Source organism: Ambystoma mexicanum, chromosome 6q (assembly GCF_040938575.1).
Source record: "Ambystoma mexicanum isolate Mex_15411 chromosome 6q, UKY_AmexF1_1, whole genome shotgun sequence".
Taxonomy (NCBI): Eukaryota; Metazoa; Chordata; class Amphibia; order Caudata; family Ambystomatidae; genus Ambystoma; species Ambystoma mexicanum.
The window spans coordinates 1547133969-1547156904 of NC_090937.1; the positions used below are offsets into that span (position 1 = coordinate 1547133969).

The 22936-nt window shown below is 49.1% G+C and overlaps 1 protein-coding gene across 2 annotated transcripts in view; it reads left to right on the plus strand.

The window, feature by feature from the left end:
* ATRN (attractin) overlaps positions 1-22936 on the plus strand; it is a 1434670-nt gene that overhangs the window by 17035 nt on the left and 1394699 nt on the right. For both annotated transcript variants that reach the window (XM_069632253.1, XM_069632252.1), the window contains exon 2: positions 20592-20675. In XM_069632253.1, the coding sequence (XP_069488354.1) occupies positions 20592-20675 (84 nt within the window). The remainder of the gene's footprint in view (positions 1-20591; positions 20676-22936) is intronic.

Consider the following 22936-nt stretch of genomic DNA (forward strand, 5'->3'; position numbering starts at 1 on the left):
TCTTCAGGGACATTCCCTAGGAGTAAGAACAGCAGACACATGGGGAGGGAGGCTGACTGCGATGGCCTTTATTCTTGAGTGGATCTCCTGAAAGTACTTAGTTGGCCAATGCCACCACATCTATGCAAGGTCTCCTAGCTGGCCCCGTCCATGCCAGTAGCAGTTTGGATACTATGGGCAGATCGCATGCACCCTTTGAGGAGTTATGTACCAGCAGTAGCGTAATTGAATGGCTCCTTCTTTAATTGGGGTGCTGTGAGAGCTTTTGTGAGTACGGAAACAAATTTTCTCCAGCATGGGGTCTGGCATGGATTCACATGCTCATGAATATTCCCCGTCGTCAGGCTGGGAATCCTCGGTAAAGAAAAAACCAGTATCAGTTTCGTTTCTGATCTGTCTTTCGTAGTAATAACCAATCACTGGACTCTGCGTCATACTGACCACAGCCAATGACTGCCCTCTACCTAAGCACCGCCTCTGGCAGCCGTCTTCAGATTTTTACCGCACGTTCATGTGTTGGGATCCTTGTGCTATTGCTCTCGAGCGTTAGTGCTATTTTTTTCACGTTTTTTCTCAAAAACTTTGTTTTTTCGGTCAAAAGAGCCTCAAGCTCCACCGACTCTCCATCCGATCAACGGGGACCCGTGTCGGATTCGTCTGCGCCCCTCAAGGGTGAAGATTTCGTCGAGCTACGCTTTTGGAGGACTCCAGAAGTTTCTCAGGCCCGGTCATGGCCCAGGAGAAGGGAAGCTCGACGCCCGGAAAGCTGTTCAGGGTCTGCCCTGGATGCCAGCTGCAGAACGTCTTCAAGGAGGACGAACACTCTTTTTGTCTTTACTGCCTACATGAGGACAAGACGCACGTGGAGAAGGACTGTGCGTTTTGCGGCAACATGTCGGAGCGGACCATGAAGGACCGCCATCAACGTCTCGCCAACTGGCTAGAAGGGAAGAGCCCGTCCGGCGAGAAGAAGAGGAAGAAATCAGAGCGGTCTTCTAAGACCTTTGAGGACGCCCCGGCGACGGGGGTCCAACATAAGGCCAAGCACCGCGAGTCCGCTGGCACCGGGAGCGCCGAACGGTCGGGCTCTATGGGCGCCAGGCAGGGCGCACCTTCCCCGGCACCATCAACCACGAGCCAACGCTCTGGGTCGGGTAAGAGGAAGGCCGAGCACCCGGCGAAGCTCCTGGAGAGGCCCCGGTCGAGCTCGAAGGCGGAGGGGGAGCGAGGCAGTGTCCCCCCGCCTCAAGGATAAGGCGGTGAGCGCACCTAAGGTGGTGAAGGCCTTAATCCATCCGGCCAAGCCCTCTATCGAAACTGTCGCGGCGGCCCTGGCTCAGCCTGTGGAGGCTACACCAGTGGTGGCGACGTCGGGGCTCAGAGTCTCCCTGCCACCTCGGAGGGAGTCCTCTTTTGTGCCCATCGATAGGACCCCCGTGAAATCCCCCGTGGGGAAGAAAAAAGGGGGGGCAGGGCGTCGTAGATTCGGCCTCCACCTCGGAGGAGGAGCTGGTCGAGGTCTTAAGCCACGGCCTCGGCATGGAAGACCGGCCCGTCGGGATGGATCCCGACGCAGGTGACGACGACATCGTCGAGGGTACCGACGGGGGCCCCTGATCGCCCGTCGGATTCCCCTCTGCCAGCGCCGCGAGACAACTCGGCGGCCATTTTGTTGGCTATACAGTCCTTATGCTCAGAGATAAGGACAAGACTACCGTTGCCGACGGAACCTCTCCCGTCGGGGGACCCAGAACCGGGACCTTCTGGTGTTCCCCCTACCAAGAAAAGAAGGACCCACCCTCCACCTCCTTTTCAGCCGTCGCGCCCCTTCCAGCCCTCCTCCCCGTCCACCCGAGGGGATGATAAGGGGACTGACACGGCAGCGACGGGTACGGACGACGAGGTATACGATGAGGATGTACCGTCGTCGCCTCCCACCAGGGCTTCTCCGCCCGACGAGATTGGATCGTTCCACTCAATGATCGCCAGGGCATCCGAGCTTTTCCAACTCTGCCCTGAGGAGAAGAAGGAAGGTTTCCTTTATCAGCGGCGCAAGGCCAAGAGGAAGACGGTCCTCGCGGTGCCTCTATTGGACGACATTTGGGATGAGGGCCTCACCCTCCTCAAGAACCCTTCCACGACGCCAGCTAGAAGAGACCGGTATGAGAAAAAGTACCGGGTCCCGGACACGGCCCCCCTGTGCCTCCGGGCGCAGCCTACCCCAGACTCCGTCGTCTCCGCGGCGGCCAGGAAAAAAGCGGGGGGGGGGGGTGCGGCCTCCACATCGACTTCCCCACCGGACGGCGAGGGAAAGAAATTGGACGCTATGGGACGCAGAGTCATCTCGTCTGCAGCAACGACGATTAAAGCTGCCAACGCCTTGGCTATCGTGGCCCGATACGACAGGGAGCTCTGGTACAAACTGGCTCCCCTGCTGGACTCCTTGCCGGACGATAAGAGGGCAGAGGCCCTGGAGATCCTGCAGGAAGGTGAGGTGGCTTCGGACCACGCCATTACCGTTGCGACGGACATCGCCGACACTGGGTTCCGCCAGTTGGGCAACGGCGTTTGCCTTAGGCGGCGTGGATGGCTCAAGGCTACGGACGTCCGTCAAGACGTTCAGACCAGAGTCCTGGACATGCCCTTCGATGGGAACAACCTGTTTGGGAAAACAGTGGACGATTCCCTTCAGGCCATTAAAGCGGACACCGAGACGGCCCGGGCCCTTGGAGTTCTGCAACAACGACGGACGCCCTTTCGGAGCAGCGGAGGCAAGGGCGCCTCCAAAGGTTCCGGCAGCGGTTTCTCCTCCTACCGTCAAGCGGCCCGCTCGTCGTCTCAGGAGGCCTACAGAGGACGAGGCAAGTCTGGCGGACCCCGCCGTCGTCGCCAAGGACAAGGCGGTACAGCCTTGTCGAAGCAGGATTGAACCGGCCGGGGGGGGTCTGGCCCCCACCGAAGCACCCCGGTGGGAGGCCAGCTGGCGAGCTTCGTCAGCGTGTGGGAGTCCATCTCCACCGACCGTTGGGTGCTGGACGCCTTGGCCTGGCGCCACGCGCTCGAGTTTCAAAGAAAGTGTCCGCGCGTCCCCCCCGTGGCCAGGAAAGAACTTCACGTCCCTCAACTTCTCCTGGAGGTGAAGGCGATGCTCAAGAAGGGCGCCATCGAACTCGTCCCAAAGAGGCTTCGGGGCTCCGGAGTCTACTCGAGATACTTCCTCGTGAAGAAGAAGACTGGGGGATGGCGCCCCATCCTGGACCTGCGACGTCTGAACAAGTTCATCAAGGCGCAAAAGTTCCGGATGGTCACCCTCCAGCACGTCCTGGGTCAGCTGGAGGAAGGAGACTTCCTGTCGTCGTTGGATTTGGAGGATGCCTACTTCCATATTCCTATCCTGAAGGGGCACCGAAAATTCCTCAGGTTTGTGGTCCAAGGGCGTCATTACCAGTTCAAAGCCCTCCCCTTCGGACTACGGTCGGCACCAAGGGTGTTCACCAAGTGCCTCGCACCGGTGGCGGCTCAGCTGCGCCGCGAAGGGATCCACGTCTACCCCTACCTGGACGACTGGCTCATCCGAGCCAAGACAAGGGAGCTTGCCGTGTTTCACACGGCAAGGACCGTCCAACTTCTCACGGACCTGGGATTCTCCGTGAACTACGCCAAATCCCACCTGGTACCTGCGCAAGACGCTCTGTTTCTGGGAGCGAGGCTCAACACAGTGTCCCTTCTGGCCTCCCCGTCGGAGGAGAGGACCAGGATCATCCTGTGCAAGCTGCAGCGCATGTTGGCGGCCGACGCGGCCAAGCTGAGGTCCATCAAGTCCCTCCTCGGAATGATGTCTTCCTGCATCTACCTCATTCCCATGTGCAGGCTCCGGATGCGCCCGTTGCAGGAGTTCCTGGACGCGCGCTGGATCCAAACGACGGGCAGCTTCGAGGAAAGGATCACACTCGACGAGCGTTTCCGACGAGCGATCCGGTGGTGGGGCACCCGCGCGCATCTGACGGCGGGCATGGACTTCCAGACCCCAGCCCACCAGAAGACAGTGACCACGGATGCCTTCCTGGAAGGGTGGGGAGCGCACACCGAAAATCTGCACGCAAGAGGCCTTTGGCTCCCGACGGAGAAATCCTTACATATCAACGTCCTGGAGCTCCGTGCAGTGTTTTGGGCCCTCGGGTCCTTCCTTCCGTCCCTCAAGGGCAAGGTGGTGAGGATCTTCACCGACAACACCACCACCATGTTTTACATCAGAAAACAGGGTGGAACCAGGTCCCCAGCACTGTCCAAGGAGGCGCAGGACCTGTGGCATTGGGCAGTTGCCCAAGGGATGTTTCTGGTGCCGTTTCATCTGGCAGGGATAAAAAACACCATTGCCGACTCACTCAGCAGGGAGCTGCGCTCGTGCCACGAGTGGGAACTACGGCAGGATCTAGTGGATCGCCTCTTCCGACGGTGGGGCACACCCCAGATCGACCTGTTCGCGACGGCGACAAACTCCAAGTGCCGGAGGTTCGCCAGCAGGTTTCCCCAGGCGAGGAGCATGGGCGATGCTTTCTCGTTCCCCTGGGAGGGCCTGTTCCTCTACGCGTTCCCTCCTTTGCCACTGCTAATCCGGCTCGTCAACCAGCTCAAGAGGTCACGGTGCAGGATGATCCTCGTCGCACCTGCGTGGCCGAGGCAGATATGGTTCCCGGACCTTCTGGACTTGTCAGCGTCCCCGCCAATCAAGCTGCCGGTGGACGCGGATCTGCTCTCCAGGGAAGGAGGCGCCATCCTCCACCACAACCCGAAATTGCTGAACTTGCAGGCCTGGCTCCTGCAGCGCTAGAGTTTGGAGGATACGACATACCGGCCGACTGCAGAGAGGTTCTTGCAAAGGCCAGGGCGTCCTCGACTCTTAAATGCTACGGACACAAATGGAAGAGGTTCTCTGTCTGGTGCCACGCACAGAAGATTAACCCTCTACGGATTACGGCTCCCCAAGTACTGCCGTACCTGCTGACGCTGGCCAAAGCTGGACTGGCACACGCGTCCATCAAGATTCATCTTGCTGCGATCTCCCGATACACCAGAACCACGGGGCGGACGTCCTTGTGGTCTCATCGTCTGGTGAAAGAGTTCATGAAGGGACTGTTCAGATCGTTCCCGCCGGTGAAGGCTCCGGCCCCGGCGTGGGAGCTCAACGTTGTGCTGACCAAGCTCATGGGACCTCCGTTCGAGCCTCTGCACTCGGCCCCGTTGAAGTTTCTGTCGTGGAAAACAGCGTTTCTTGTGGCCATCACCTCCGCACGACGGGTGGGAGAGATCCAGGCCCTTCCCTGCAAGGCCCCGTACTTGACTTTTCACGACACGAGGGTAGTGCTCAGGACGCACCCCTCCTTCATGCCCAAGGTACCGTCGGACTTCCACCTCAACGAACCCTTGGTGTTGCCTGTATTCTTCCCGTCGCCTTCGTCGCCGGCTGAGAGAACTTTGCACTCGCTGGATGTGGCTAGAGCGCTGAAGTTCTACGTGGACCGCACGAAGTGTTTTCGGAAGACGTCACAACTCTTTGTGAACTTTGGACCTGTCAATCAGGGGAAGGCTCTCTCGAAGGCTTCCATTTCCAGATGGCTCTCCGGCTGTATCATGTACTGTCATCGGTTGGCAAACCGACCGCTGCCTGGCCGTCCGAGAGCCCATTCGACCAGAGCGATCGCAGCTACCACGGCGTTCCTTTCTGGTGTGCCCCTGCTGGACATATGCAGGGCTGCTACGTGGAGGTCGACGCACACCTTCACGAAGTTCTACTGCGTCGATCGGGATTCCAGGGAGGAGTCCAGGGTCAGCCAAGCAGTGCTGCGCAACCTGTTCGCCTGAGGTGAGCCTGGTGAGGAGGTAAGATGCTTAATGTTGAGTTTGATGCAATGCTTAATGTTGAGCCTTTGCCATCTCCCGTGGTTGTGCATGTGTGTACTGCTATGTATTCTTTATTCATGAGCATGTGAATCCATGTCAGACCCCATGCTGGAGAAGGAACAAGTTACTTACCTGTAACTGTTGTTCTCCAGCATGGGTCTGGCATGGATTCACATGCGAACCCTCCCACCTACCCCTCTGCGGCTCTTCACTTGGTCATACTGCCACTTCACGTGCTTCCAAATCTGAAGATGGCTGCCAGAGGCGGTGCTTAGGTAGAGGGCAGTCATTGGCTGTGGTCAGTATGACGCAGAGACCAGTGATTGGTTATTACTACGAAAGACAGATCAGAAACGAAACTGATACTGGTTTTTTCTTTACCGAGGATTCCCAGCCTGACGACGGGGAATATTCATGAGCATGTGAATCCATGCCAGACCCATGCTGGAGAACAACAGTTACAGGTAAATAACTTGTTCTTTGTCCAGGATTCTTCTGAAATGTCTGTACCCCTCCAAGCGTGCAATATAGGGAAGCTTGTCCTCCGGAGAAGCATGCTCCAACCAGCGGTAGCAGGTGGACATTTTCGGGGGTTCTTGGCTCTCATACACCCTAAGTTCTATTCCGAGGAGGCAGCATCCAGCTTGTTTGACGTGAGTGTTAGACACACAGTGCTGCAGTTGGATATAATGAAAAAAACGCTCTGCCTCTGGTTACTTGAACATCTTTGCATTTCTCAAAAGTAAGTGGTACCCCATTCTTTATATACGACACCCCCCCACTGTGATTCCCAGTGTGTAAAAGTCCTATTACCCATGCCCAGGTAAAAAGCTAGGTTTTGAAGCACGGAGCTTGCTTGTGCATACTTTGTCCCAATTGCGTAAAGTGGTGCTAGTGGTCTCTAGGAGACCCCAGCAAAGGCTTCTTGCTGATTTGAGAAGAAAGGGGAAGTGAGCCAATGGGATGAGCCAGACCACTTGTTCTAAAACCTTCAATTTCAACATCCTCTCTGCCAATGCCCAGCCTATAAAGGGGGTAATCGGTTTTGCCTGCTGGACAGAAGGGACCACCAAACTCCTCACTCCCACAAACCCCTGGATTGAAGAACAAGCTTGTGAGTTATTCTCGGGTGTCAGCGTTGCCAAATGAATTGCCCCACTGCTTTCGGTAGCTCAAGCAAGTCACGCTATACAATTTGGATACAAATTGGCAGAGCCTGGAAGACGGAAAGAAGTCTTGGGAGAAGAGTCCTTGTACTGCGCTGATCCGACCCCAGCCACAAAATTTGGTGTGGGTTGGGAGGGGGGGGGGGCTATAGGAAGATGTGATGCGTTGTCCTAGGTACGTGATCACGCAATCTGCTAATCATAAGGGGAAAGTGTTTTTCAGGGCGTGGAAGACTCAGGGTGTGGGTGATAGTCAACACACTAAACCACTCTAAGATACTTAACTACGGACTGACATTCTACACACTGCACCACTTGATAAGCCAAAATAAACTAAATTCAGAACGATATGAAGACTAAGTTTACCCACACTTTTCCCTTCTAAAAGCGGTCACTCTCTATTATTAAGGCTGTCCCTGAACAGACAGTTCATGATAAAAGAACTGTGGATGAGGGGCACTACTCCATATTTCCAATAGTGCGTTTAAGGCCAACTGTATAACTTTACTCACAGTGTACTGGGTTTCTAATAACTCAAAATGAATGCTTCAGGTGCACAAGGGTGTAGTCTCCGGGCCTATGGAGACTCAAAAATACAACCTAGAGTCAAACCAGCCTGTTGTTGCCAACAGGTGATCCAAGTGCTCACACTGCTTTTTTGTTACCGTTTCCCAAATGTCTTGCCGTTTCACCATGTACTTCCACCGTATTTCCTCTCCTTGAGTATTCAAAAATGTGTACAGGGTCGGGAGCGCGTATTTGTTAAAATGTGTATCTCAAAGAGTGTCAGTTGTGGCTGCCTGCTGTATAGGGGGCGCTATTAGCCAATGTCTAAGCTGAGTATACTTAATATTATCTTTCCCTGTTTGCCCAAATGTTTGGGTGCATTCCTAGAGTGTCATTATATTTCCCCCCTGTTAGATATCCCTGATTTTCCGACGTCCCGCTTTTTCCCCATTTCTTATATGCCACTGTCTCTTATAGCCTCATCTCATACCTTTACCATCTCACTCTGATCACTCCACTAATCTTAACATACAGATGCCTGTGTTGCCTTTTCAGCCATAGCACTCCCGGGAGAGAGGACACTGCTACCACTGCTACCGTCCTATCTTGCTCTGCCCAGATACCTTGCGGGGAATCCGCTAGCCATTGCTTCACTACCCTCAACTCAGCCGCTTCATAATATCTACGGAAGTAGGGGAATGCTAGCCCTCCCTGCTGTCTTGATGCCGTCATTGTTGGCATTGCTATTCTTGGTCTCTTTTGCTTCCATACATGCACCTTTACGGCTTTGTTTAGGGACTTAAAGAATATGTTTGGGATCCTGACCAGTAGGGCTTGAAAATGATAGTAGTTTAGATAGAACCACCATTTTAATTGCCATCATTTTCCCCCTCCACAATGTCATTGGGGGATGCCATTTCCTCAAATCTGATTACATTTTTCCTAAGAGGGACGGATAATTTGCTTTATATATGTGACCTAATTAATGTTGGTGTCAGTGTTATTCCTAAATATGTTGTTCCTGTTTTTGCCCTTTTTTTAAAAAAAGTTTTTCTGGAAAATGTTCCCACTATATCCGATTTTACTGTTGGGTTCAGTATTTCTGTCTGTAAATTTTTAGTCCCAATATTTCACTGAATTTGCCAAATTCCCTCATAAGTTCTACTATTGAGAGTTCCGGGACGGTTACCATCGTGTCGTCCAGGAATGCCATTGTTTTATGTCCGTCCTGCCATTGCAATCCCCCTCACTCCCTCTGCTGTGGTTCCAAGATCGCATATAATAGCGGCGATAGTGGGGAACCTTGTTTTGTATCCCCTCCCGCAGGATTACTGGTTCTAACAGTTTTCCATTAATGGCGACCCACTTCTGAGGTGAGTGATAATTAGCCTTACCATTTGGATGTAGTCCTGCCCGAACCCCATATGTGTCATTGTGCAGAATAGTTGTGTCCACTCCACCCTGTCAAGTTCTCTCAGCGTCTAATGCTATCAGCACTGCCAGAGTTTGCGTCTTTTCTGTTTCTTTGTCATTTTGTATGAGATGGCATACCCTTTGTGTATTGTCAAATGTCTGCGTCGTTGGGATAAACCCCCGACTGATCTGGAGCTATAAGTGCCGGGAGCAAATGTGATAAATTGGTCACGCTATAGGACGGAACGATCCCGGAAGTTCAACATCCTTTCCTTGTTTGGGGAACACCACTAATTTCGATTTGTTCATTGACTGTTATGTTAAATGTATTAAACAGTTGCGTTACTTTTGGGGCTAAGATATCCTGATATTGTATATAGAAGAAATCTGTGTAACCATCTTGCCCTAGTGCTTTATTCCTTGGCAGGTCTTTAGTTGATTTTGTGATTTCTTCCACCAATATATTCCCCTACCCCTCTCTGTTTACCTATCATTGTCATAAATCCGGGGGAGAGTGAGGTTTTTAAAATATTCCTTCTGTTAGTCACCTCTAGAAGTGTCGGACGTGTATAGCGTCTGGTAATACTCCCTAAATATCTCACCCACTTCCTCATCTTTTGTCTTCTCCTGTCGCTGTCTATCCCAGAGTTTCATTATTGTTCTACTCTTGTCCTTGCCCTTTAATTGCCTTGCTAGAAGTTTGTCTGCCTTATTGGCTCTTATGTAATACCAGTGTTTTGTGTGCAGGAGTGCTGTTTCCTCTTTTGCTACGTAGCGTTCCCATTTGGCCTTCAACATGTCTCCACGCTAGTCTCAATTCCTTATTACGGTTCTTTGACATGAAAGTGGTAAACCAGCTACCTCTACCAAACCAGAACATAAATTCAACTTCACCCCAAACTAACCATCCTAGAGATTGAAAAAATAATACTTTCGCTCAAACCAACCAACCAACTGTCGAGGTGACATATGCCCAGCCCAACTGATAAAAGACTCAGCCAGGGACATATTCCCATTCATCTCCAAACTTATTAATGCTTCCTTTGCATCAGGCACTATACCAGACAATCTTAAACAATCATGGGTCCTCCCCCTCCTTAAAAAGCAAACCTTGGACCCCGCCATCCCATCTAACTACAGGCCAATCACTACGGTACCATTTCTGCTAAAAATCCTAGACCGAGTGGCCTACCTACAGATCCAAAAATATTTGGAGATGCACCAACTATTAGTACAGACCATCGGGCTTCAGGCCTCAACATGGTACCGAAACTGCGCTTATCGATCTGAAATCCCAAGTCGATGAGCTGAGAGATCTTGGAAAAACTGCCCTACTCCTCCTACTGGACCTCTCAGCGGCATTTGACTTGGTGGATCATGTGCTCTGTACCCATTTAGAAACCACGGCCCACTTCTCCACACATGCCATTGCATGGATCAGGTCATTCCTTAGCGGCAGAAGCATGAGGGTTTTCTCCACTTCTGCAGCGGCTGACCCAGTACCTATCACATGTGGCGTCCCCCAGGGATCCTGTGTCTCTCCAACTATGTATAACATCTTCACGAAGCCCCTGTTTGGACCTGCTGGGTGTCACCTACACAAACTATGCAGATGACGCTCAGATTCTCATCCCACTTTCCGGAGATTATGAACAGGATTTGGCCTTGGTGAACAGAATATACCTAATCATCCAGGCATGGATGGCCCGTCGTGGTCTATGCCTGAATGATGATGAAACGAAACTCATCATACTGGGGAACACACAAAATATCAAAAGACTGAACGATGACTACTCATCATTTGTCATAACACCATCAAAGTAGCAAAAGAAGTAAAAACAGTCGGTTTTTACCTCGACTCTTGCCTCTCTCTAACAAAGCAGGTGAATGCGATGGCCTCTAGCACCGCTTACACCTGTAAGCTGATTAGAGCAGCTAAACCATATCTATCCACCGCCAGCTGCCTCGCCCTATCAAGAGCCCCGGTATTATCCAAATTGGACTATTGCAATGCACTATATATAGGGTCCAATAAACACACGCTGCAAAAAATCCAAACCCTGCAGAACAATGCTCTTAAAGCCGCCCTAGGAATCCCAAGAAGAGAGCATATTTCAGACTTCAGAAGACAATCTAACTGGCTATCCACAGCTGACAAAATTAAACTCAAAACAGCATCATTGACTTTCAAAAGTATTTATGACCTAGCCCCCAAATACCTAACAGAATCTTTCTGTTAACAGACCTACCAGAGAATCATACACCAACCAACTAGCTATGTCCACATTTAAGTTGAGCACAGCCGGAGGCACCAGCTTCCCTGTCAAAGCAGCCCATCTATGGAACTCCCTCCCCTCATCCTTAAGGTCTGACCAATCTTATCCACATTTCAGACTTAATTGCATTAAATGGCTCAAAGAAAATGACCTATAACCGACTACACTAGGACTACCCACGTCTCACCCACCTGTTAATCTGCAGCTGGACGCACACCTCCTTGTTCATCACCCCCGCTTAATCCACCCTGCTTCTCGACATTCTACGTATACTGTGTAGACACCGCTGTTAACAAACACCTGTGCATGTAACCATGCATATTGTCATTTACTGTCAATGCACCCTGTCCTGAAATGTGTAACTGTAACATGTAAGCTTTAAAGTATTCTTGAACACGCGCCCGGATACCCTCGGGTCTGGCGGGCGCTATAAATAAACAAAAACCCATGACTATCTTTCAACTTCCCCTCCAGTTTTATGGCGTTGTCTGAGAAGTATTGTTCTATTTTGACGCTTATGGCCTCCACCTTGACCACATCCTGTAGTAGTTCTGTAGGGAACCTCCATTTCCAAAGTTCCCCTTTGGTATGCCCTAAAATGGGTGTCGCCATAATCTGGGCATGGTCCGAAAGAGAAATGGATTCCACCTCAATCTCCTTTACCTTGCCCACTAACCCTGTGGAGACCCATATGTAGTCAATCCTTGATTGTGAGACATGGGCGTGATGGTGATGTGTATATCCACGCGTTTGTCCCCTTACCGCCATCTACGCATCATAAAGTGCCAAGATTTCCATTTTGTTCTTCAGTGACTTTGATGGTGGCCTGTGCCCCCGCTCGTGTAGTGGAGCTTCTTTCCAGGTGGGGGTCACACGCCATATTGAGATCCCCTGCTAATATTTCCCCAATGGCAAACTTTTCTAATTTCGAGAGGACCCCTCCCCCCTCAGAAAGCCATCTTGGCCAGTGTTGGTGGCATATATTGAGGCCTGCATTAGGTTCCGATCTCCCAATGCTATTTTTTAAGAAAAGAAATCGCCCATCCTTATCCACCAGGGTGTCTCGTTGTCTGTATGCCCAGTCCATCTCGAATAGCTATTAATACTGCTGCCTCTTTTTCTTGCGTTCGCTTGGTATATTTGAGAAAAGCTGCCCAATTTTAGCTGGTTTTTGTCTGCTTTCCTAATGTGCGTTTTGTTGGTACATTAGTGTACCTGTCGTCATCCCTCTCACCAATTGTTCCACCTTTTTCTTCTTGTTGGGGGTATTCAGTACCCTTGCATTGTATGTCAATATTTGTAATGACGCCATCCCCCTAGTTGTTAAAAAAATATCTGCACATTTTATATTCAATGGATCTACCCCCCATAAACTTCCCCAACTTGTTGTCCTCCCCCCACCCCCCAATACACTGAGGAGGGTCCATGTTCTTATGAATGCTCCGACGGAGTGTCTGCTGTGCCCCCCCCACCTCCCTAAAGGCCTCTTGTCCCCTTTGTCTTGAACTTATCCTGTTTTCCACTTGAATAGTACAATTCTCATTCATACTGGTCAGCCTTGTGACCATTGTTCTCTTTGTTTCCTGCTGTGTCATTTCTTTTTGTTGGGTTTTCTACCGTTGCTAGAGACCTTAGTCTCCACAAGAAGCTGTGGCAATGGGAAGGGGAAGTCCTGTCATTAGTAGACTGCAAAACACAAGTGGGAGAGAGAGAAGATCGATTTGAATATACTCAGCTCAGGCATTGGTTGAAGCAGGAGATTCAAACAGGTGCAATGAGGCCATTGACGAAATTTGAGACAATCATTACTTCACACTCGGGACAAACATTTAGTAGCGGATATATATAAAAACTATTGCAAGAATGCCCAATCAAAGAACATGGCCGTATCAAGTAGCATGGGAAATGCGCTGGGAGAAGTAATTCCTATGAGACTTTGGGAAGAGCTGTGGAAGAACATTACCAAAGTGACCAGGTCACTCCAACTGTTAGGCATGGTACAAAATGTTGCTCCAGTGGCATTACACCCCCAGCAAACTGCAAGTTGTTTCATTCCATGTCAGACGAATGATGGAGGGGGGAGGCAAGGGGGTGTGGGTTTGGATGCACTTTTGGTGGCGCTGCCCCAAGATTAAAAGTTTTTGGGAGGAGGTGAAGAACAATCTCGACAGAAAAATCCCAACAGGGGCAGTTCATATCGGCGAATGGGAAAAGGATACTACCTGACAGGGCAGCAACTGTACGTGACGCCTTCCCTCACTCCCCCCGACCCGCCACAATTTAAAGGGATTCAGATGTTTCTGGACCTGTGTAACTACTGCAGAGCCTGGATTCTGGATTACACGTCATCCACAAGGCCACTTGTACAGGCCCTGAGGGAAGCACAAAAAGCAAAGGACCACAAGTTACAGTGGGCGGCAGAAATGATTGGACACAGAGGAATTCTATTTGTTTTCACATTCTGTTTGTCATCTTATGACAACAGTGTTGACACTAAAAAGCACTATGGCCCACAAGCTGTTGGCCTATTATACTGTTACTCTGGATACAGTGATGAAAGGGCAGATTGTGTGAGAACAAGCATTAGCCGCTGCTGCCTCTTTGCTATAGAGAAGTTCTACGATTGTAATGGGGTGGTCAGTATGTGGAACATTCTTTGTTTGCCATTCTAGAAAGGTCAAAATCTACCCTGACTAAGCAAAAGTTTGTTGGCATATGAGGTATCTTCTCTAAACCCCATGTTCGTGGTTAGGTGTAAGATGGTAAATCCTGCCACCTTTTTATTATATTAATTGTATTTTATTGTTTTTAAAGACAGCAAAGAAAGGTACAAACAAATTGAGGGATTAAGCCTCCAGCCTCTTACTTCAAACGTTGATTCTTTCATCTTCTCCCAGCACCCAGCCATCCCCCCTCAACTGCACCTCCGGCCCCCTTCCTCAATATGACCTCTCCAGTCCTGGTGAATTTCCAGTACACCAGTCAGACTTCACCAAAGGGGTCCTGTATGGTTGCAAAAGCCACTGTGTATTTGTTTTTCCTCGCCTCTCGACCGGTGCCGATCCACTTCCCGGTGAATGATCACACTTCACCCCCACATTACCCAAAGTTAGCATGGAATTGCAGCCATTTCTCTCCCCCCTTCCCCCCCGAATATCCCCACTGCCCCCATGAATTGCTGATGTGATCTTTTCCATTATGTAAATGTCTTTTGCTGTACCAGACCACTCATTCAGGCTTGGGAGGTTCTTTCCAGTATCTGGCTAGGCATGCCCTCACTGCCAATAACAAAGTGACACACATATGGGCCAAGGGTTGCCACTGGCCGTCTTGATTTTCCGAACCAAATAATACCACGCCAGGATCTAGCCCCCACTCCCTTCCCCCCTGCCTCTTTGATCCATCCCGGTACTTTGGTCCAATACATCTGAACCATGGGGAATTTCCACCACATATGCCAACCGGCCATGTGCCCGCAGCCATGCCGGGTATATACGACTCACTGCAGAAAATATCTTGGAGAGCCGCATCGGGTCATATTGCCACCGGTGCAACAACTTCACTCCATGGAGTTTATACTGGCAGACTAATGTTTTGAAGTCCCTCCTTCACATTAGGTGCTTGTCTGTCCACTTTAAAGCCCAGGTCCCTTTCCCATTTCTACCAGAGCCCCTCCACCGAACCCCACCAAGGTTTTCGACCAATGCTTTATAAAGCAATGATCTAATGCACAGCATTTCTGCGTGACCATCCAGCACCTTTTCCACTGGTGTGATGTGTATTTGAATCTGATCCCTCTGTTTATCCGCAGAGAAAACCCCATTCAACCTCAGATATAGTTGGACCGGTAACCTCTCAAGCCCCAAGATCGGTTCCAACTCCTGTATCCCTATGAATTTCACCTTCACCCACAACTGACCAACTCTGGGCAGTCCTGTCTCAAACAACTCCTGGTATTTTGCTAGTTAGGGTATCTCATCCCTCACCGGTGTGGCCCAAATGTGACTCATTGGCGAGGGCCATGTGGTAATCTTCGGACCCCTTACCTAAAACCTCCTAGTAAACACCCAAGTACTCGTGTTCTGTAATTCGCTTTGGGAGCCGTCCTCTCGGGACCCAACGCCACTCTCCCACTGTAGCAGGATGCAGGTGAGAATTTTCTAAAAATACCCATTGTTTGTCCCGGTCCTCCATCAGGTGTGGGACCATTGTCTGCATTTGTGCCGCTCTGTAATACAGCCTCCGGTCTGGGAACCCCAACCTTCCCTCCTCCTTTGACAATATCAATGTTGCGTATCCCACCCTTGGTTTCCGTTCGTGCCATAGAAACCGCAACATCCTGGACTTAACCTCCCGCTGTAGGGCCTCCATAGCCCTTATTGGTACCCTTTGTGGATAATATACAACGCTCTGGGCAGAAGGTTCATTTTTAGGGCATTCAGTCTACCCATCCACGAGATTTGCCCCTTCCAGCAATCTGACATTGAGCTAAATAATTTACTGAAGGAAGGTGGATAATTTGCCTCTCCCAAATCTTTCCCTGGGCCTAACTGTGGTGACTCCCAAGTATTGCATCTTCTCCAATTCCAACCCGAGGGTCTCCCTGATCATCCTCCGCAAAAGGGGAAAATAACAGACCTTAACGCATGCGTATCTCGCGATTTCCAACGCTGCCGGGGTCGAGCTCGTTGTAGTGACCAGATGTAACAGAACATCATCCGTGTGAAATCACACTTTAAATTCCCTGTCTCCTATCCTAATCCATTCCACCTGCTAGGCCTGCGTCAGCTGCTCCCCGAATGCTCCATTGACCGTGCGAAGAGTGGCGAGAGGGAGCAACCCTGTCTTGTACCCCTCTTCAAATTAATGGCTCTAGACAATCTGCCATTGTCCGCAACCTTAGCTACTGGAGATGCGTATAATCCCCCTCCCCCCTCAACATTTTCTCTCCAAAGCCTTACTTGACACCCAATAGAGAAGGTCCCAGTTCATACGGTCGAACGCATTTTCAGCGTCCAGTGCCACCAAAGCTGGGTTGCCTGCCCCCTTTACCGCTGCTTCCATCAAGTGCAGCGTCTTTCGCAAAGCATCCATCCCCATGCCTTCCCCGAATAAACCCCACCTGATGAATGTGCGCCAGTCGCGGCATAACCCCTTCCATCTTTGTTGCCAATATCCTGGTAAAAATCTTTGCATCCACATTCAATAAGGATATGGGGCGGTATGATTTACAACTCCTGGGGTCCTTACCCTGCCCTGGGTATAACAGTTATCAATGCCTTACCAAACGAGCGGGGTGCCTTCCCTGTGGAAAATATATTGTTAAACAATCTTGCCATGTGTCGTGCCAAACTAGCAGAGAATGCCTTATAAAATCTAAGTGTATATCCTTCTTACCCCCCAGGGCCAACCCCACTCTTAATCCGCCAATTGCTCAGAGTACCTCCTTCGGCGTGATCGGGTTCTCCATGTCTTCAATTTCACCTAAAAGCGTCAGGGACACCTCATTTAGATACCCATCAAGTTCTTCCTCACCTACATTCCCTTCATCCCCAAATAACTGCTCATAGAACCCGGAAATTGCCTCCAGGGCTTCCCTATGTTGGAATGAAGGAGCCCCTGCAAATCCTCAATTGGCGCCACCCTCCTGCTGTTTGTACCCGGAGTTTCGATGCTAGCAGGGCATAGTGTCCCCCTTCTCATAGTAGCGCTGCTTCAATGATTGCAGGCCTGAGACCACCTTCCCAACCTCCTATTTCCTTCAGTTCCCTTTGCTTTTCCCTAGCCAATTCTAATCCATCCTCACTAGTACTTCCTCCCTCCAGCCCCCCGCCGCCAGTACTCTGGTCTCCTCCCTCAGTTTCTCCATCTGGTGCTCCCCGATTCTCTTATTAGTAGTACCCTCCTGTATCAGGTGGCCCCTCCACATGGCCTTGGCAGCACCCCACACCGTCCCTTGTGGAACTTCACCAGTATTATTCAGGCAAAAATATCTGTCTATCGCAACCCTCATTTCCTCTGCAAAAATCGCATCTTCCAACAGCGTGTCATTACATCGCCAGAGGGATTACTGTGTTTTAAGGCCATGCAGCGAACCAGTCATTGCAACCATGTCGTGGTCTGACCAACAAACCGATTTACTCATAACCACCCTTTGTCCAAGCAAGTGGCTGACGCATGAACCGATAATCAATCCTCGTTCTAGACCCGTGGGATTGTGAGAAAAAGGTATATCCCCTTTCACCGGGTGACCCGCCTGCCATACATCAACCAAGTCCTGATCTCTCATATAGTTGAGGAGACTCCCCCAACCTGCCTGTGTCCTACCACCTTCCTCTTACCCCTCTCCGCCACTATGGTCGATGCATCGGTCTGCCCACATGTTAAAGTCCTCTCCGAGCAATAGCAGGCCCATCGTCCGACCCAGTATCTCGCCCCATGGCCTCCCGGAGGAACTGGGACTGCTCCTTTATGATTGCTAGAGTCACCTGCACCACCTCCAATATCCCCGAGACCACCAGGGACATCCCTGCTAAGGAGGATGCCCACCCTACTCTTCTTGACTGGCCCAGACGCCCAGAAGACTTGCCCAATCTGAGATCCTGGGAAAGCCTCTCCTCTTCCCCCTAATTAACCGGGTCTCCTGGACCACCATTACGTCCAGTCCGCTATTAAGAAATTCCCTCCCAAGCGGTGATCGCTTGTGGCCGAATTTAGTCTCTTAACATTTAGTGTCGCCATCTTCAACTCATATGCTCGACCCCCTGATCTCTTCCAGCGCCATGCTGGTTGTCTTTCTGACCTGGCCCCCCCTAGGCCTACACACGCTTTGTCTCCGGACAATTCACCAGGTCTTTCTGAACCACCCCAAAGCTCTCCCGTTACCACCTGCCCCCCTCTGAACCCTCACTCTCTCCACCCACTGCCCCCTCTATTCCCCTGGAAAAGAACAGCTCCCCTGCCAAGTGTGACGGCATCAATTCTTACCTAACTGCAGCGTACAAGTCCAATGAAATAACCACTGAGTACATTGTGACAGCCCCACTCACAGACGAGAATCCAGTGACTGACACTGTGGTGCCCATCTCCCAGATTATCGAACTACAGGGAAGGGTGCCTGAGAGGGAGAAGGAGTTGCGGTTATGAATAGGGTGTAAGCTATGTTCGACAGATCTGTTATGGAGGCTAGAGAGCTCTGGGAAAGATGGTGATGCCCCAGGAACGGCTAGCAGTAGCATTCAAGCAATTGCACTACCCGTCTCACAGTTCGAAACAACACATAGTCGCAGGCATACAGGAGGACTAGTTCAGACCAAATATCCAGGAGAGCATCACGGATATGGTCATCCAATGCACCACATGTCAAGGTTTTAGTACAGGGATGACACTACGAACGCTGTGGGCCACTTTGCTGGACCTTTCTGTGAATTACACATAGACTACGCTGATATGGACGAGCGTTGAAATGGCTCTAGGTATCTCATTGTGGTGGTATGTCCCTTTTCAAGGTGGGTAGAAGCAGGGCCATGTGCACACCTGGATGCCAAGTGTGCTGCAAGGTTTCTAGTGCTGGATGTCACACGCTGGAACATGTGCACGGTTTTGAGGTCATATAATGGCACACATTTTTTCAATGCATTATTCCAGCATGATACAGCAATACTCTTTCCCCTCTTTCTTTCCCCTCTTTCTTTCCCCTCTTTCTTTCCCCTCTTTCTTTCCCCTCTTTCTTTCACCTGGGAAATAGGATTGTATATTATCCAAATGGAACGATACGTATAAATGTTCATAACGCAAGTGGAGTTAAATATATCAATACTACTACTAATGTGAACATTAAAAATTGATTAAATAACTCCAATATGCATGGTACTCTGATATGAGTGGTATGGGGAGAAATGCTGTGAATGGAGCTGTTCCGTTTGTTCACTGATTCTGCTTGCATAAGGGCTCCCTAATGTTGGCTGTCCTTGTGAGTTGAAAGGATTCCCATATGCCAGAATTCAGTGCTGGTTCCATGTAAAGTTGGTTTTAACATAGCATTGCATCCTATTACCTCATTTAAGCAAACATTGCATGTTATTTTCTGGTACTTGAAATGGTCAGTTTTGCTTGCATATGTGTTTTTCTCAAACTGCCATGCGCAGCCCGTAGTGTAAATGGTGTTTTAAAAATGACGCTTCCTTTTCTCATGAATTACATTTCCCTACAAGGCAATCATGTCCAAATAGTTTACACTGTTCACTCTTGTTTACCTTGGTCTTTAAATTAGCCAGAGTTATTTCGACGTGTGCCTGGTCTGACCTAAATTGACCAGAGTTAGGAACTCATCCTGTGGCTTTAACCATATCAAAATATGACTATTATTATTTAAATTTCTTTCAGCCACAGTATTGAACATGGCACTTCACGACCTGTCTGAACAACATGTATATTGGCCCGACTGACACCATTTGATCTTTCTATTCAGCGTGTTTATTAGTTCATAGTGTAGGACAATGTTAATTCCGTTCCCACCAGAAAGAGTACATCCCTATGACTGGTTTGTGGTCTAGAAATCTGCATAAGTGAACGTTTTTCATATTTTCTGGGAATGAAGCTGCACATGGGGAGCCTCAAGCCTGGTATATGGCATCCGTTTCCCTGCTTTAAACTGAAACCTACATTGTCAGAATGAAGAAACGTGTTCTTTAAAGACCTTTTGCTTTGCCCATACATACAGTGGTCTGTGAAAAAGTTGTCCTAGTCTGATGCAATGCATGGGGAGAATGTTTTTCTTCCATCTAGAAACAAATGTCGCCTATTTAATACTACTTCGAACTAGCAAGTTCCTAACAACTGAAGAGGTGCTGCATGGCGGTCTTTCGATATTGTCGGTGGTCTACGCAGTGCACACGCAAGATAAAGTATTCTGAGCTGTTGCGTGCCATATGGAGCTTATATTGTGAAGGCAGAAAATTGCAGCCTTATAAGTATGTTTAGCAAAGACGACCGGAGAAATTGATAATTTCTGCCCTAGCTAGAATCGTTGGTTTCGGTTTGTCTTTACCGCCTACAATTCCCTTTCTTCTCACTGGAGTTCATGCAGAAGTAATGGCACATGTCGGAATGGGTGACCCATTCAAGACCTAAGGAACTGTCATTTTGACAACTGGGTTTTATGGAGCACTTCAATACTGCTCTTGTCTGATGCCACTAGGATCTTTAGTTTGGAAATGTATATACTGGATGCAAAGCAATCCAGAGATTTGAATGTACCTAGGTTAGTTAAAAGGGTAAGCATTGTTTGATATTGTGGAATAAGACTTGTTTTTCCTACCCCCTCCAGGCTTAATGGCACTACTGGATATGTGACTGATGGGCCTGGGAATTACAAGTACAAGACGAAATGCACTTGGCTAATTGAAGGGTTGTAAGTATAATAGCTTTTTTTCACTAATTGTTCTATCATAATGTCTTTGTTTGCAATGTCAGTCTTCAGGAAATGGCCTCTTCAGAATGGTCACACACGACTTTGTCTGTCTTTTCATATTTCATTGTAATAAAAGGAAAGAAGCAAAGGCCTATAAACTCAATCTAATACAGCACATCAAGAAAGTTATATTTAATGTATGCGTTTTTAATATGCTAGTCTGTTTTCCCCTACAGTGCTTTCTCATTAATTTGGAAATGAGAACGCTCCAAGGAACCTTTCTTTCACAGCGCATGGATTAGCACTACTGACATTGAGTCTTTTGTGTTTAACATCTTATAAAATCTCGACGGTTGATTGTGCACACACCTTTTTGGATGTCCACCATACTCCCTTTCATGCATAACCTGTCCCTTTTTGCGTTTAGCTATTTTCGTTGCTTACATTTGTTTTGTCTAAGTTTAGCATAACATTTTCATTTCCCTTTTTTTCCAGCTATAAGGACTGCGTATTTGTCCCTGGGTGGGAGTGAAAGGAACTCCCTAATGCAACAACCCAACCAATCTGCACAAAGTACCTAGTCGCATTGCAAACTACAAATGAAAACCCGGGCACACGAACTGTAAAAATGCAACAATGTGGTTTTATTCCATAAAATAACAGAAGTCGGTCAACTGGCGTTTAGATTTCCATGGTCAAAGAAAAAGAAACCTAAACAGGACTCTGTCTGGCAATGTAACATGTAAAGCTCACAATTTAAAACATAGCCGGTTTTCTCTTTCTTTGATAATCGAAATCTAAAAACCAATTGATGGAATTCTGCTATTTAATTGACTAAAACCACATTGTTGTACTTTTACAGTTAGCGTGCCTGCCGGGTTTTATTTTGGGGTTTGCAGTGGGACCAGGTACTCTGGGTGCTTGTGTGCAGACTCTTGTTTGTGTTGATGTATTATATTAGTTAATTCTAAAGGATGAATTGCTAACATCTTCTGCCCCACCCAACTGAAAATTTTCTTCTGAAAATTTGGGTAAAGCTGTTTCCCAACCTCTTTACCCAAATGTTGGGTACATTTTCCCATAGACAAAAACAACCAGGAGGTAAGGAGAGTCACGAGAGAGGTAGTTTGATGCTTTCTTTTTGCGCGATACTAGATCTCGCAGCTGATGCTCCTGTTAATAGGTTCTGGATGGGGGAGGAGGGGTGTCTTGTCAATTGGGGTGCTGAGGTCAGTCTGGTGGGCACCCCCTACCCCTGGAAATGGCTCTCCGGGATCACCATCACGGTCGAATGCAGCGTTGCCATAGCACAATTGCCCCTCCATGATTGCGGGAGATGCAAATATGCCTGGTTGCTACATATCAGGAGGTCCGTTGGTGATTCATTGCGTACAACCCCTTTTTAGCCACAAGTCCTGTTCAGTGGGTGGAGCTCTTTTGTAATCCTATCACCTGTGCTATTGGCAAAGCATTGTACCCGGCCTCCCTTTGTTCCTCAGTGCTGCTTTTCTGCAGGCAGCGCTTTTGAAAAGTGTACTGCCTTTTTCGCTGCTGCATCTGCTGCCGCGTTTCCTAGTGAGATTTCGTTATTGTTATTCGTATGGGCTTTGCATTTTACCAGTGCGACTGTTGATGGTTCTGCAAGTGCCTTTATCAGTTCATTTTAGAAGTTCAGCTTGCTGTACTGGGGACCCATTTGCTCTCCTGAACCCTCTTCTCCTCCACCTAGACTAACCAGCATGCACCGTAGTGGTTACATATGCAGAGTCTGAATAAATTGTCACTGCACAACCTTTAGCTGCATGGAGTGCTTCTATTAGTTCTACCAATTCAGCAGCTTGTGCTGAATAGTGCATGGGCAAACATTTATGTACCAGTATTTCATATTCTCCCTCTTCCAACCTCACCACTGCTGCTCCCACATGTTTTCCACCTGTTTCTGGACAAATTGAAACTGATCCATCTACAAAATACACTTCTCCTTCACTTGCTTGCTTTGGGAATGTTGTCTTCATCCCCCTCAAATGTGGCACAATCGTGATGCTGCATGTCTTCTACTGTACATGCTTTTGTGAGAAAAGTGGCTGGATTTACTTTTTTACAACGTACAGCATGAATGTTTGAACTTGATATTATGATTTTGTATGCTGTTGCTCTCAGGGTGGATTTGGATCGTTCAAGTATTGCGAACAGGGAGTGTTCTTCAAACAGGGTGACGGAACATCCCATCACGATGGTGCAATGTTTTTCAATGGCAAAGG